This window comes from Erithacus rubecula (genome assembly GCF_903797595.1).
Source record: "Erithacus rubecula genome assembly, chromosome: 11".
In the NCBI taxonomy this organism is placed as follows: Eukaryota; Metazoa; Chordata; class Aves; order Passeriformes; family Muscicapidae; genus Erithacus; species Erithacus rubecula.
Window position 1 is genome coordinate 2547128 of NC_136663.1, and position 17209 is coordinate 2564336.

Genomic DNA, 17209 nt, shown 5'->3' on the forward strand with positions numbered 1-17209 from the left:
TTTTTCACAAGTTTTCTTTGCTTTTATCCCTCCAGTTCTTTCCTATCCCTCTGTGTGGGGTTTAGCTGCTTGGCTGGGGTTAAACCATGACACAAACAGAAAATGCTCCCAAGTGCATATTTTTAATTTTCCTATCAGTATTTTCATCCCTCACATGATAATAAAACCCAGAGATCACTAAAATTTGGGCTTGAATGCTCCTGGTGAGAAGCAGCTCTGGCACCTCTCAGTCCCTCCCAGCCAGAAAACACCAGGAAAAAACAAGATTTCTTCCAATTTTGTTGACTCTACTTCATCTCCTTTCCTCAGCAGGCTGCTCTCCCCTCCCTTGTGCTTTTGTACTTCAGCACATTAGAATATTAGGTCAAACACCCTCACTAAAAAATATGCTGTACAATATTTCTCATTTTTGCTTGATTTTCTCTTCATCTGCTGGAGACATCAATGGTAATTTCCCCCTCAGAGCTTTGCCCTTTGATCATGCCTGAGTTTCCTATAAACATTATGCCAAAACAGGGCTTCCCCAGCTCCTTAAAAATATTTGCTGTGCTCAAATGTGCCAGGAAAAAAAAAAATAAAAAAATCACTTATTAATCTTGGAATTATTAGGAATTTTTATAACTGCTTGCCCACTCTGAATAATGAGATAGAGATCTTTAGGTGTCCCTGCTCTGGATAATGAGTAAAGGGTCACACACTAATTTTCTACTAACACAGAAATTGCTGGATTGCATTATTTTTCCCAATAGTCATGGTTTGGATCCTGGTGGTGGGAGCAGAGGGAGGGATTATTTGCTGTTTGCTGTGGAAACCACTTGAAATTCAATCTGTGGGGTAATCTAATTAGAGTGTGAATGATGATCAGAGTAGGTGACAGGACTGTCTTCCACAATCTTAAACCTGAATGTACCTTATGTTATCTAATTTTAGGGGCTGCAGTGACAGCAACAGTGCTTTGCAGAGCAGGTTATTGAGATATTTATATATATATATATATACACATAAATGTTATATACATGAAAATTAAATATATACATAATCCAGTGGAAACTCAAAGTTCAAAGAAATGTAAATATGGCTCTGCAAAATCAAATATCGACCTGAATTTCTCTTTTTCCACTAAGAAATAATTCTGTGTAATGGCAGGGTGTGCTGTCTCTGGTGGGAGCTCCCTTAGGGCAGGGTGGAACAAGGAATTTCCACTCAGTTTACTCTCCAGGGAATGGTGTCCCAGCACATCTTCAGGTGCAGGAAATGTCCCCAAGCGTTTCCCAACATCAGAATTCATCTTGGGAATCTATCAGATGCATTTTTGGCATTGGTAAATCAACCTCACAGCTCAATTCCAGACTGTGAACCCCACTGAAATCTTTGCTCTGCTTCACAGCTCTCCCCACCAAACTCACACAGAGGGGTGTGCTCAAGCTCTGAGCAGGAAGAGCTCGTGGATTAAATTTTAGAATAAATTTTACAATAATTAAAGCTGTATGAAAGCATTATGCAGTGATAAGTGCAGCTATTGGTACTGTTATTTTTTAATTTAATATGCTCATCTCCTCTGGTAAGGGAAATATTACAAGCTCCAGCATATAAAGGGTATGGAAGTTGTTAAAGTAATTAATTCCCCTACCAATCAAGGCAATCAATCCATTGATAAATAAATCTGTTAAGAAAGGGATGCACATAGAAATAAGCAGTGAGTTCACCATGGAGGATGAGGTGAAGGAACAACACAGGTCTGGGGGTTGGCAGCCACCAAATTTGGGGTGTCCTGGAGCTGGAGAGAGCCCAACCAGAGGGGGACATGGATTTGGGATGGAAGGTGGAGCTTTGACAAATGGCAACCCCAAAATAACCCCACAAAGCACAAGCAGTGCCTGCCTTGGGTGGATAAAAAGGGAATATCACCTTGAATGGAAGGGAGAGGTGACACCTGGAATTACAACTCTGTGGGGGTGGCAGTGTTTAATTCTGGCAGGGAAGGTTCCAACAAGGTGTGGATGAATCACAGGTTTAAAGGTGGAGAGTTGTTATTTGAGAAAAATCACATTAGTACAAGTTTCAGGGGTATGCCCTGTTTGTTTAACAAACATTTAATAAAAAGGATTAAGGATTATTTTAATAGATCCTTGTGGAACAAAAATCATCAAATGAATCTTACAAATTGTCAAGCAAAATGTAAAACCTAGAAAATGTAGAGTTAGAATAGGCAAATTCAGTCTAGAAACACTTACTTTTATAATGTAACATTTTAAGTGGAATTAAGGTTTAAAACAACCTAACAATGTTTGTTCTGGATTTGTAATCAGTGGAAACATTTTTAATCAGTGGGAACATTTCAGTGCTACCTGTGTTTGGTGTTATGTGCAAGGTTGGGTGGACTAAATGAGCACAGTGTTCCCCTCTGGTTTCTAATCTGTTCAAAAAATTAATTAGATCCTGTTCCAATGTTGATTTCAGCCTTTACAAATCTATATATCCTCAACAAATCAGACCAAAGGTCCACCTTAGAAAGAGAATTAATGCAGGAATAAAGTTAAATAAATGTTTTTAGAGTGTGAATTGACTGTTTGGTCGTGTGTTCTCCAAGGCACAGATTTTTGTATATATAATTTTCTCAGGAGAGAGCACAAACAAAACTTGTGGAAAAAGACACCTCCCCTTCCCACCATTGGGACTAATCCTGCATGATTGTTGTGGTGAGGGCTGGTTTTGTTACTGCTCTGAAATGTTTCCATTTCAAACTGAGCATCTCATTGAGAGCCCCCAGCCCTGCTGAGAGCAGAGTCAGCGTTTCCTGACTCCATCAAACACCCAAATGAAATATTCTTATTTTCTCTTTGTGCAGGCTGGGCCATATTTCACTTCAGAATGAGTGGACTGGAACTGGAGAGTGATTTTCATGAGCTTGCACTCACAGCACACAGAGATTTCCAAAATCCCAAAAACAGAGCACATCTCCCTGTTATACACCTGAATGTTCTGAGCAAATTGCATCCTCGAGGAAATTGGGTTTTTTCCACCTACTTCTACTGCTGGAAGTCCTTTCTAGTGTTTGAAATATTTTGTTTCTAACACTTGAAACCATTACCTGCCTTTGGAACAACCGCTGCCTTGGCAAAGAAATGTTTTGTATTTGTTTTTATGGGTGGATAAACATTGTTCCCTTCAGCTTGCCCAATACAGGGAGTAACACACTGACTGTTTACTTTATTAAAACAGTGTTTTTGTCAGAACTAGAATAGAAACTCCGGATAACTGAACAATTAACCTGTTCCATCATTCCAGTCAGGCTCCAAAGCAGCACTGGAACAGCCAAGCTTTTCCCCCCTGGTGAAACAACAACCAAATAACCAAACTTGCAGGGCCAACTCACCCAGTTTTGGCGAAAGTTGCCCAGTATCTCATCATGGAGCGGCTCAGGAGCTCCTCAGCTTTGGTGTAGTTGACTCTCCTCTCCAGGGGCAGCCCAAACACAAACTCGATCTCGTAGCCGTGCATGACCCCCATCCATTCAGGCCAGGGCAGCTTGGAGGAACGATGCTCAAAGAAATAAAAGAAGAGGTGATGTCCCAGCTGGGCAAAGCTGGAGCTGAACTCCAGCACGGGGCAGATGATGTTGTAGTCGCCGATGACGTCGTCGATGGCGTCCCGGTAGTGCTCCGGCTTCCCCACGTTCTCCCAGTCTGTGTAGTGGAAGGTGATGGACTCCATGGCCAGTTTGCTGATTCCTGGGAAGGCCAGAGCTAAAGCTGCCTCAAACTGGGTTTTGTTGATCAAGCCATCGCTGTCCTTGTCGAGGCCAGGCACCCCGTATGCCAGAAAGGATAACCCTTCGTCTTTATTGACGCCCACCAAGACCTGGGTCTGTTTGAAATTTCCCTTCTCCATCAATACTTCTGGCATGTCCGCCAGGAAATCGCCATCCACGCTCGGGCAGAAATACACTTGTAAAAGAGAACCATGTGGAATGACAAAAATTTCATTTTCCAGTATTTCCTTCGGGTCCTTGTCTTGGAGGCAGAAAATGAGCTCTGACTCATTGCTGGTGGGACACTGGAGCTGTTTGGCCAAGGCCACTGCTCTGTTCCTGGCTTCAGAAGATGTGATTGCAGCCCAGGGGGCATTGGCAGAGCCACTCTGCAGGATGGCCCTGGTGAATAAAGGGTGGCTTTCAGGAGAAAGGAGGTGATAGGTGACAGAGGCCGAGCCAGCGCTCTCTCCAAACAGAGTCACGCTTTTGGGATTGCCTCCAAAGGCTGCTATGTTCTCCTGCACCCACTGAAGTGCCAACCTTTGATCAAATAAACCTGCATTTCCAGGAGCCTTCTGGTTTCCTGGCAAGGACAGAAATCCCAATGCACCAACCCTGTAGTTCATGGAAACCACGACCACTCTTTCCACCCTGGCCAGAAACTTCCCATCGTAGACAGGCAGGGAAGTGGACCCAGACTCGAAGCCACCCCCATAAATCCACACCATGACAGTGGCATTCTTGGGCTTGGGAGAAGGAATCCACACATTCAGGTATAAGCAGTCCTCACTCAGGTTGGTTTTTGGGTTCCACATCTCTGAGCCAGCAAAGCCTGGGTAGGTTGTGTCTATGGGCTGGTAACAGGAGTTTGCATGTTTGGTGGCATCCCAAACATCTGCCCATTTCTCTCGGGGTTCTGGCTTTTGGAAACGCAGCCTGCCCACGGGGGGCTGCCCATAAGGGATTCCCAGGAAGGCTGTGACTGTCCCCCCCAGCACCTGCAGGCTGGTCCCTCTGACTTTGCCCTTCTTGGTTTCAATGATGTTCTCTTCAGGAACCACCTTCCTGGTGAACGTGGACAGGAGAAGAAACCCCAGCAGGAGCGTGGTGGAGGGACTTACATAATTTGTCCAAATCATGATGCCTGGAACACAGGACAAAAAATAAATTCAAAATTAGTGTTGCAATATATTAGTACCAAAGTGGTCTGTTAAGAGTGTGGGTCATCCCAGAGGCACTGAAAATAAGAAGCGGCTGCTACACAAAGCACAGAAGTTTTTAACAGTAAGTTCTTATTGTATTTTTTGTGCTGGAGATTGTGTTCAGTATTCAGTATTTGGTCAGTACTTCAGAAAAATTCTCTTGCTAAAAACTGTTGAATTGAGGAAGACAGGCCAGGAGAGATGAAATCATAAGACAGGCTCTGACCACTGCAGATGATTTACCCACCAACCAAAGCCTAAAACTAATTTCTTCTAAGATCTTTCTAGAGTATCATAACCAAGTTTACAACAGCAGAGTGATATGAGCAACATACTTCTAATATTTAGAATCAATATTAAGATGCTAAAACATGAAGGATTTTTGAATATATGAAGATAGCGCCTAACAATTTGGGTACAGTCTGCTCTTTCCTTCCTGAGAATTTTTCTGAGTGATAATCAGTATTACCTTAAAGCTAAGTATACAAGTGTTGATTATGTATCACATTTAAGCACCCTAATAATCTTATTTACCCCAATCTTTTCAGCACCATCCCCTTGAACTGAAAATTCACAAAAAGCCTATTTGCATAAATCTATTTCTATGGTTTACATATCTGAAAATGCTCAACAAAGCTCCCTTCTATTTCTTTTTTTTTGCCTCTTTCCCTGTCACACATTGGATGCTCTGTCCTGTCCCTTTAAACAGGCCATTCTTTGTTAATGAGGACCACTTGTGTTCTTAAAAGGAATGAGGATAATTCCTCTGGAAAATACAGCTGTGGCCTAATTTGAGCTTCTCCAGCTTGTTTGCCTGTTCTTGGAAAGAAAATGCAGCAGAGGGGAGGAAGGGAAGATTTTGTGCAAAGGGGTTCCTAACTTTGAGCCATCATCAGAGGAGCAGGGAGGAATCTTCAGGGACAATATTTTCAGCATTCATCTAAACAGAGAGAAAACAGATAAATTTTGGAAAACATAAACATTTACACTCTACTTGTTTATTTAAAATAAAATAGATGATGTGGCGAATGGGGGTGGCAGACTTCAGAGCTGGTCTTACACTCCAGCAAGTCTCCAGCTTGACTGACAGAAACCTGCAATTGTCCCCTTTTTGTTCAATATCAGAGATGTGATTTGTCAGCTCCTGGGGTCTAGCAGCTCCCAGGGAGTTTGGGGTCAGCACAACCTGCCCTGGCACAGGCAGGAGGCTCAGCCACACATTCACTGGCTTTTGGCTCCCCTCTCTCTGTGCCAGGCATGGTCATGGAATATTCTGAGTTTGAAAGAACTCCCAAGGATCATCCAGTCCAGCTCCTGTTCCTGCACAGCTGTAGGATATGAGATTATAACTCTGTGAGGTCTTGGTTTGGTTTGTTGTGTAGACATTAAATGTATAAAAGGTTTTGATTTCTGCAGCAGAGGGATCTCCTTTGGATGCACAGGGGGGTCTGTGTCACTTTGCTCCCATTGCTACAAGTGGCTGGCCCCAGTTGGGACCTCTAAGGAGGTGCAGAGTGTCCCACTCCAGCAGCAATCCCACTAGGTCAAAGACCTGGCCAGGAAGAATCTGGGAAAAAGATCTGGGGAAGGATTTGGGGAGGAACTCAGGAATCCAAAAGTGCACACATCTCACCTAGAGGGTGATTAGAGCAGTGGGAGCAAATATAGGAGGTGGAATATCCCTGGAACAAAGCAGGAGCTTGGGCCAGCTATGGTGGCTCCTACATCAGCAATCAGTTAACATGGCTGGTGTGAAAATAAGCACCCTGCTGGACTGGGTGTCTAATCAGGTTAAAGATTTTCCCTTCAACCAGAATCCTGGCACGAGGCTGGGGATGGCAATGCCAAAGCTTGCAGGCACTTCACTGAATGGGAACAATCATTAAAGGAACTCATGTGAATGTTTGCCATTTTGTGCCATTGGAAGGTAATTCCCCCAAACCCTCAGTGCCACCAGAACCTGTACATGACCCTGAGATTGATCCAACTCTGCAGAATTGCCTTATCCCAAAATTCACCCAAGCCCCACAGAAATCCTGCCTGGGGGGAGCCCCTCAGTGTGGAGCTCTCACATCAGGAGCAGCAGGCTCACTCCCTGCCCAAAGTGGTCCAGCTTTGGCAAAAGTGCCAGGAAGCCACATGAAGGGTGACTTGGTGGTCTTTACAGCCTGCCCAGTAATACATGTGCCAAACCAAAGGCTGGCGTGTGAGAATTAGATTATAAAGTAATTAAAGAGGATGCTGGTTAATGCAAGTAGATATCCTCCCATCACCTAAGCTACCCAGAGTCTATCAGTACATCCTCATACCTCACAAACTGGAAAGAATAATGATAATTATTCTAACGGTGATGCAGTCAGGCTGAGAAGTGTGTCCAACCAAAGTGCTTCAGGACAGAAATCCACCCAGCAATGCTATGAGATGGGAGAAGTTAATTCTCTAAGTCTGTTGTTGTGACACTGTTACTTCACTGAATTCGATCATGACCAAGCCACAAGCTGGAAATAATAAGATATTTAAAATATTGTCATTCTGAAGAGAAAATGAAGCTGAGAAAAGCAAGAGACTTTAAAGTTCCTCAAGATTAATCCATCTAAACAGTAATTAAAATTACTTTTCCTCCTGCACTTTCCTGGTAATTAAAATGACATAAGAGAAAAACAATGTAGCATTGCAAAATATAGAGGCAATAGCTTTAGGTCATAATATCAGTGAGAAAAAAAACTCCAAAAAAATTCAGTTCTGTATCTTTAAAATTAGCTCTGTCATTTCAAAGAAAAAATTGGCTCAAGCTTGGAAAACACAGAAGTTTTGTGCTACTGAATGAGAGGACTCATCTACTCTCAGGTCACTCTGCTAATATTAACAAAAGTAACAAGTGACAGAAGATTATTATTACACCTTGAATGCCTGGCAAATATTCCATTTAATAAGGATTTTAATCCTGCTTTAAACCAATCTCAGCAACGTGAAGCACACCGAGCAAAACAAACATTACTTGATTATTACAACGAGAGTAAAAGGGTCAGAAGATTGCTTTAGCTCATCAACACCAACCCAGCACAGTCATATCACACAGTGTGTTTGCACATTTTAAAAAGCTGCTGCTGCAGTAGTTTCCCCCCAGCAAAAGTTAAACAGACTCTACTTTTGCATTCTTATTCAGCGAGGGAACACCATTTATTTCAATGCCTGTTCCCTCCCCCTTGCAGCCAAAAAAAAAAAAAAAAAAATCTATACAAAATCGCTGTTTAAACGGGAAAGATGGTTGAATTAATAAGTGATTTCTAGCTCAGCTTAATTTACTTAGCCCAGGACCCCTTGAATAATGCCCAGAGCTGGCTGCTCACTCGTTCCATTTGCAGAGCAGAGGCAGCTGCCCCAAATGGGCAGAGCAGAACATTTCCAGAGATCCCAAATCCCCCTGCAAACCAAGCTGAGCTGCAAATTACCCTGGCAGGCGCAGAGAGAGAATCACTTACCCCACTCCTACTGCAAGGAGCTACCAAGTTTGTAAGAGCTGGGCTCTGGGGATCCCTCGGGGGAGATGCAGCTGCTGCTTTCAGCCTGTAAATTGGCCAGTGCTGACATTATAATCAACTCTTTCTGACATGGAGCTCGCGAGAGTTGGCAGCAGCCACTTGATCTGCAGGCAGCCTCTGCCTCCCATCCCACATCTGCTCCCAGAGCAGCGTGGAAACGCTCCAGGGACAGCCCCAAGCTGGGCAAAACCAGCCACACAGGCATTTGTTCTGTGGGGGGGGGCATCTATTTCACAAGAATCAATTGAAATGTAAATATAATTATTCAAGCCTCTCTTTCGTCTTGCTTAGAGAACTCTCCCACCTGTGATTTTTTTTTTTTTTCCTGTACACAAACCTCGTATTTTCATTGTAAATAAGTATTTATTTTTGGTTTTAACAGCTGTTGGCAGATAAAACAGGAATGTGACCTGCCTGGACATGTCAACAACTGGCAAGCACCAGCTGCATCACTTGGCTGGTGCCCATCCAGGCCATGGCACAGATCTGCATTGTGCCCTGCTGATTTTAGGGTTGAAAATGGGACTCATGTGCTGTCACATGCTGCTTGCTCTCTTTTCTTAAGCTTAACCTGTGCTGCTGAGCACACCTGAAATCCTCCTTTTCCCTGAGCATTGCTCCCACCAGAATTCCACGCTGCAGGTGCAAAGCCAGGCTGAACCACAGCTGGGGCAATGTCCTACAGCACAACAATAACATGCAAATATTCTGCAAGGTGCAGATGAAAACAGAGGGGTGGGGAAAATAAAATAATTCCATACACCACCCTTACAAACTTTCTTGTCAAACCCCCTTCCCCATGGAACCAGAAATCCACCCTCAGAGCTGGGATTGCTGTCCACAGCAGCATCTGCTCTCTTGGCTCTGCTCTGAGAAAAAAAAAAACAAACACATTTTTTCCACAATTTAAGCTATTTTTTCTGCTGTCCACAATTGCTTCCCCCTTTAGAGCTGAACACAATTACCTTCCCTGTTTAATAATCAAACTACAGCTCTGTTTCAATTACACAAAAGCAATATTTGGCAACGCAAAGGACAGGAATAAAGCAGAAATAAAAAGTTAAGGATGGAGTTTATAGACCTTAATATGGAGATTACAAGTGGGGTTTTTAAAGCCAGCATGGGAATTAGTGTTTTAACAGAGGGAAGTTCAAGAAAGCAGGATTATTTCATTTCTCCTGGTAATTTTACTGCATCCTTTAGGATCAGACTTTCCACAGGTATTTGTTCACTGGAGAGAATATGTCCCACCCTAAACCACCATGGCAGGGGCTGGAACTGGCTGATTTTTAGGATCCCTTCAACTCAGGATTCCATAATTCTGTTAAAAAATCCCTAAACTTTCAGCACAGAGCTGTCCAATACAGTGAGATTTCAGAATTCTTCACCAAGATTGTTAACTCAGCAGTGCAATAGGAATATTTAGTAATAAAATAGGATTCATTCAGAATTATTTCTGGCTGATCAAAACCTGTCAGATGCAGGAAACACTGAATGGGGCCCCTCAGACAGAGGCATTCTCAAGGTTTTAGTGTTCTCTGCCTTTCTCTGCTGCTCCTCAGCCCATTTGGGGACAGGTGACACACACTCCCTTCATTTCTGTGACATCACAGGGATGAATCATGAGCCCCAAATCTCATTAGAAGCCACTTTAAAGCAAATTTCACATGATTATGACCATGCTGGTGCTCTCAACCTCTCTGCCTTGAGCAGCAGAGAAACAGCAGGAGACTCAAACACTAAAATGCTGCTCTGCCTTCATTTGTTTTCAAATGTTGTTTTTTTCCTTCTTTTGCTGTCAGGGCTGTTCCTTCCCCTCCCTGCTCCTCTTCAGAGAGCCCAAGGCACCTGGAGCTGCCTCCTGCTCCAAGGCTCTGCTTCACTAAATGCAAAATGTGGAGTTTTCTGACAAGGTGACCCTGGGATAAGTGAATCCACTGTCTCAGGCTGTTTCCAAGGCACCAGGAAACTCCAGGTTCAGCCTTGGGGTTACCTGGATGTCTTCAGGTAAATGCCAGACCTCTCCCCTATTGTCCTTCAGCCTCATGTTAGACTATTGTGCTGTACTTTTAAAGAAAACTAAGCCAAATTCTACATTTTTCCCCCTTTTTAATTAAAAAAATTAACATATAAATTAAAGTTTCACAACTGTGTGCTGTGAGAGGAAACACTTCTTTTAGTTATTACTCAGCTTGCTAAAAATACCTGTGAGAAAATGAGAGATTAAATACATTTAATGCCCTCAGTAATTGTGTGGAGAGTCATCATTTTCTCAGTGATCCTATGGGAGAGTGGAAGAAAAGGAGGTGCAAACCAGTGGGTGAAATATTTTTAGATATATATATATATGCTGTACACCTCCATATTTATATGTATTTATACTCCTACTTTTATAGATTTTACCTTTTTTTAATATCTCTATTCATCTACCTAATGAGATTTTATAAGGTTATGTCATTTTTGTAATTTAGGGCATGGTTCTTAAAAATCACCACAAAATACAAAAGTGTCTTTTTGTTATTTCATGTGAAATCATTGCCACATTGACATAGGGGTTTGATCAAAGAAATGTCCAATTGTCTGAAGAAATGAAATTGAAATTGATATTTGTTAGTCTAAGAAGCTTAGAGAACAATAGGTATCATATGTAAATATATATGGAAATACAAAAAATATATATACTATAAAATAGAATATTTTATTAGGATTTATTTCACTATTAACTGCCCTTCAGGATGTTACCTAAGTATTATTAATATCCTAAGTAAGACACATTCCATATTATCACAGAATCATGGAATCACAGAATGGACATTAATTCCCATCCAGTGCCACCCCAGCCATGGCAGGGGCACCTCCCACTGTCCCAGGTTGTTCCAATCCCAATGTCCAACCAACCCTGGACAATTCCAGGGATCCAGGGGCAGCCTCAGCTGCTCTGGACACGCTGAGCCAGCCCTCCCCACCCTCCCAGGGAACAATTCCTGCCCAAAATCCCATCTAAACCTCCTCTCTCTCAGTTTTAAGTCATCCCCCCTTGTCTTGTCAGTCTGTGCTCTTGAAAATTCTCTTCCCATTTATCTTCAGGACTTAGCAGAGCTGAGAAATCTTTGAGAGAGAAAAATACACAAGTCAGGAGTTTCTGGTGGAAAACATGAGCCTCCCTCCCAAGGTGTTGTTCTCTGACCTTGCACATGAAGAATCCCATTCCTCAGATTTGGTCCTGCCCTTCCAAGCCATCCACAGCCCAAAAACATCACCTGGGCTCCTGCCAGGATAACTGGGCTGAAATCTTTGCAGGTGTCACCTCAAAGGAAAGGATGCCACACACCAAGAGTGACCAGGTCTGAGGAAATATATAAAAGTAGGAAACATCCTTATTTTTTTAATGGCTGAGAGAGAGAAATCAGAAGGCAAAGTATATCCAAATGATGCTGTCATTTCTGTGAAGATGTGGGGAGGCTGTTTTAAACTCCAGCCCTGCTCAGCTGCCCTGGGAGGGCTCAGCTCTGTCTCTGGATTTCCACCCTGAGCATCTGAGTGACCTTGGCTCCAAGCTCTGAGCAAACCAAACAAGAAAACTGGAGCTCCACAGGCTCCAGAGGGTCAGGCTGCAGACAGGGGGAAGATTGCTGAGAAAGGGACACTTAGCAGCTCAAGGACTTGTGGGGAAACATATCAAAGCTGCCAGCTGGGAAATTTTCAGGTTTAAAAAAAATAAATAAACCCACAGAAGGTGGGAGCTCAGCAGCAGTAGGGAATTACTGATGCTCAGCTCTCTTATTCTACTGTGAATATCAGGGAATAAATCATTGCCTTGTCCTCTGAGCTTGTGCTGCTTGCAGAGCATCTTTTCATGCCCAAACACAGTGACCCCAAAGGTTGCACCTCTCAACCATTTCTGCATTTCTTTTTTCCAAATCCCACCCTTGTTATGAGACTGCCCACCTGTGTATCCATGGATTTCAACCCTAAATAACTCTGGACAGGGATGAAGTGTTGCAGTGATGGTCAGACCCATCTTATTCTGCTTATTCCAAAATCCACACCCCAGAGGGGCTTCCAGGACCAGCAGAAGTGCCCAACAATAGATCTGAAGTGTAATTTGAAAATACCAGAAAAGTGTTTCAGATACACACCATGAAAATGGGTTCCTATTTATTAAGTATACAGAAGACACTAACACTCATGTAAGCCATTAAACATGATTATATTTTCCCTCTTATTGGTTCAATTATGATCTGCTGTACCTTTCTGCTTATTACTCTAATTATAGATCAGTATAATTTCCTCTTTATTAGAACATTTATGGTCTGTACTTGTGTAAATGACTTGGAGAAATCAGAGCCACTGAGAAAATACAGCCAGTAAAAAGATAAAGGCATTATTATTATTATTTTGAATGTTCACATATACTTAGTTCCTTGTGGATTTACACAATTCTGTATTTTGTCTTATATAGAGATCAGGTTCAATGAAGAAAATAAAAAATGATTGATGTGTACTTAACATGACTTGCACACTATTATTGCAGCTTGGTGTTTAGCTTGCAAGAAAAAAAAAAACTAATTAAATTATAAATTTTGTTTCGCAGATTTCTGCAGACAATTAATTAATTAACTGCATAACTTTTTTTCCCTTTCTGTTTCCTCTTTCTTTCCTAGTAAAGCTCTAATTGTTTAAAATAGAGATATTTGAATTCCCATGATCACCTAACCACAGCACCTTGAAATTCACCATTTCATGTCCTCCCATACCAAAACTCTGCAAATAACTTAGAAGTTTGATGGATCAATGAGCTCATTTGAATCTCTTAAGTAGAATTTGCATCTGAAAAGTGGGAATTCTTCAAATTCCAACAGACTTTGTCTAACATGATCCTCTGTCTTTGAGTTTCTGCACCCAAAAGAGAGACAATGTCTGATGGAATAAGGATGTTCAAAGGTTCAGCCTAAGCCACTGCAGTTTTCAGATTCCCATTTCATCCAGCACAGTGAAAACAGGAATGAAAAAATTGATCCTGACACCAGGACCTGCTGGGAGCTGCAGGTTGGAAGTTACAGAAGGAACAAGCTCAGTGTCCCAGTCTGTGATCCCATAAAAGGGTCACTGCTCCTGAATGTGTCACAGCCACGGATTTTAGTGGGAACAATGGGGTGTTTGTCATGAGATGAAGCCTTGGATCCACTGGTGCCCTGCTGTAGCTCTGAAGTTTGCTGTAATTCCCAGCAGATTTGATCTTTTTGGCTGTTTTGTTTCATGAAAGAAACATAACTTTGGGTGTGAGATATAACCCTGGAGGAGGTTGAGCTTATTTTGTTGTCCTGGAGCACCACATGCCGACCTCTTCCAAAGTGTGATGCCCAGATCCCATTGGGAAACAGGCTTGGGAAGATTATTTCCCAGCAGACAAACAAACTTCTCAGGCTGGGTGACTTTTCCACAAAAGGCCACTTTGTCCTGTGGGTGTGCAAGTGTTGTGTAAGCAGGAAAATCTCATTATAAACATCTATGCAAATTGTTCAGGAAGATTCTGTGATGGGCCAGGAGCAGAAAATCCATCATGGGACCATCTGCTTGACAAACAGCCCTGTCAGAACAGGTGGGTTCCTGCTAAAGCACAGCAGGCTCCCTCAGGTGTTGCTGTATGTTTATATATTAAGTACATAACATCAAGTGAAAGGTAAGATGATGTGCAAACGATGATGCTCAGTATGGATTTTGAGGGTACAAATCAAAATAGTGAGGCCACATTGATCCCAAAGCCTATCCATGGAGAGCTATTAGGAAATATTTTATTTTAGAGGAGTTAGAATTATCTTTCATCAGTTTAATGACAGTACATTCTGCTCATGACCATCCTGCCCTGTGCAGATCCCTGATGGTTCATGCACCCCATAAACTTTCCTTTCCTTCCTCCCACGTTTGTTTGCACTATGGAAACTGTACAAGCCTGAAACTTTTCCAATCCCTTGCCCTCTATCATGTCAGAGCATTTTAACTCCAAAAATGGTCCTTGAGTGTTTTTCCCTTAGCAGGAGTTGCAAGAGGTCAAAACAGGAAAGGAAATCTTCAGTGCAGTGCAGGAGAGCTGGCAGAGCTCGTGGCTGGGGAGAGTTAGTGGCTGCAGGAATGTTCTGATTCTCTGCTCATTTTCTCCCTTTTGCCTGGAGGCAGCTTCAGTACAAAATGCATGAAGAGAGTCCAGGGCTTGAAAGACTTTCTGTTTAAGTTGTCAGACCAAGGAGCCTGGAAAGTTGAAAGATGTGCCTGAGACCATAAGAAGAGACTGGAGTGCATTCAGACACCCAGAACTTCAGGACACCACCATCCTTTTTGGTTTGTTTTAAATACCCCACTTTTATAGCTGCAGTTTTCTAGATTTTCTCTCAATATATCACCAAAAATAAGGACCTTATGATGGCAATCTTGAATAAAAATAACATTTCCATCCATTCTCCACACTAAACAGAAGTCAGGGATTCAGAAGCTGCATTTTCTAGAAGTCACTACAAGCAATAACTATAAGATGCTATCCAGAATATTTCCTGGGGAAGGAAAAACCCTTGGGATCAGCCTGTCCAGGAGCTGCCAGTGCTTTTTGGAGCCAGCAGCCCAGCTGTGAATCCTGTGTGCACAACAATCAATCCCATGAAGGCTGCAGGGAGGATCCTGCCTGGAAATGGATTTGGGAAGCACAGATGGAACCTCATGGCACAAACCCCTGTGCCTTCATTTTAGCCAAAGCAACAACTTGCTCATGCTGGAGGAAACCCACAGGTGGGTGGGTGGGAGCTGCTGAGTTTCACAGGGATTGCCTTCCCACAGCTGCCAGAAAACAGAATCAGCATCACCAAGGCTGGCAAAGACTCTCAGTCCATTTCCCAGTGCCCCTGGAGGAATAAAGCATGATGGTGAGGACTTGCAGTGAAAGCATTTGTGATTTTAATCTTCCTGTTCGTGCAAAAGGCAAAAAAAATAAAAAATCAAGGAGAGTAAATCCCATCACCAGCTGCTGAAAACACTGGAGGTTTTGAATGTCACACCAAGAACTGGAAGTGCCTGTGGGGTTGCTGCTCTGATTGAGCCCATTTGTACCTGTACCACAAATGAGCTGCCCTCCCCACTGAAGGGGCATTTACCAGTGGTCAGGATTTAACCATTCAAAAGAGAAAAGCAATTTTCTCACCCTCCCGTGCTGCCTTTCCTCTCCTCCTCCTCCTCCTTTTATTCCACACCCCCCTCCCTAAATTTTAGTCACTATTCATGTTGCCAGAATATCTGCAGTGATGTCCTTCCATGCAGAGTGTAAAACAATTCCCCTAGTAAATGTTACAGCAGCCATAAAACAGAAAAATAAAATAGCACCAAGAAAAGCTACCAATAAAAATCTGTACAAAAATTAAATATTGGTGCATGAGATAGGAAAGGGCCAGAATTTGAGTGTTTTATGGAGAACCTGGAAGCTATCCCAGAGAAGATGGGCAAGGAGTAAAAGTTATCAAATGTTGCTGGGATAATTAAACCAGAACAGACAGGAAACAAGGTGTTTTACCAAAGGGAATGTGAATGAATGGATCCAGCTCTTTCTGTGCTTCCCAAATCATAGCCCTTCTGGGCTTGGGTGTTCCCAGAGTGTCACCCTGCAAATGATTTTCAGCTAATGCTGGGACAGGTGTTGCCTGGGCAAGGGGAATTTAGTTTGTGCTGAGCATCTGGTTCATGAGAAATGGGGATTCAGTCTTTGGGATCAGCACAGAGGTTCTCCAGAGCGGGAGAAGAAAAATATACATTTTTAAAAAAATATATAAGCAAATAAAAAGAAAGCAGAAAGCCTGCAGTGCTAACACCAGCAGAACATTTTTCTTGGAGAGCTGTGCTGGGCTGGATTCATGCAGGGAAGATCAGCCAGGAGCAGCCTCAGTGGAAAAAAAACCAAAACAACTTTCCATTTATGACAAGTGGCATGGGAAGCACTGAACAACAGAGAGGTGGGACAGAGCCAGCCAGAAATGGGGTCTGGAGTTTTGGCAGCAGCTGGAATCTCTCAGCAGTGAAAACAAGAGGTGGGATGAGGGCAGAGCTTGAGGAGGAACCTTCCCAAAGGCACAGGAAGGGCTCTGGCACCATCAGGATGAAACAAACCCACCCTAATCCAGTTATTGGCATTGTGTCCCTTTGACACCATGCCTGGAGTGCTTCTCCACGGGGCAGCTGCTGAACTGCATCATGTCAGAGCTATTAATGGCTTTTAATGTGATCCCCTGGATCCTGACAATAACTGCCATTAGGCAGGACTTAATCACAGGATCACAGATATTGATATGCTTAAACCATTAAGCAAAGACTCAAAATGTTCTTCGTTCACAGGAAAATTATGAAACTTCAAATTAAAGCACAGATCCAGTGCATGCTGGAAGAAATCTGAATTTTTATTCTGCACGTCTCCACCTATTCTTGGGTTAATGACTGAGAGCTACAACCAGCTTTACAAAAATATAACCAAAAATTATTGCTGCTCATTTCCCTGGCAGTCTGCTTGCATCACTTTAATTTAGGAAGCAAACCATGTTACAACAACCACAGACATGCAAATCAGGTAAAAAAATGGTGCTAGTTTTGTTGCTTTCCAAATTTAAGCTGACCTAAATAATTTAATACAACATTTACAGCAGTGAGGACACAGTTTGGGGGACAAATATGGGAACACA

General features: G+C 42.7%; 1 protein-coding gene across 2 annotated transcripts in view; it reads right to left on the reverse strand.

Annotated features, from left to right (window-relative positions):
• BCHE (butyrylcholinesterase) overlaps positions 1-17209 on the reverse strand; it is a 44969-nt gene that overhangs the window by 18706 nt on the left and 9054 nt on the right. Inside the window, exons 1-2 of one of the 2 annotated variants that reach the window (XM_079314749.1) lie at positions 8439-8644; positions 3377-4898 (exon numbers count right to left, since the gene is read on the reverse strand). In XM_079314749.1, the coding sequence (XP_079170875.1) occupies positions 3377-4893 (1517 nt within the window). In that variant the 5' untranslated portion in view covers positions 4894-4898; positions 8439-8644. Of the gene's footprint in view, positions 1-3376; positions 4899-8438; positions 8645-17209 lie in introns of those variants that run through there. The other variant, XM_079314748.1, reaches the window with a different exon arrangement.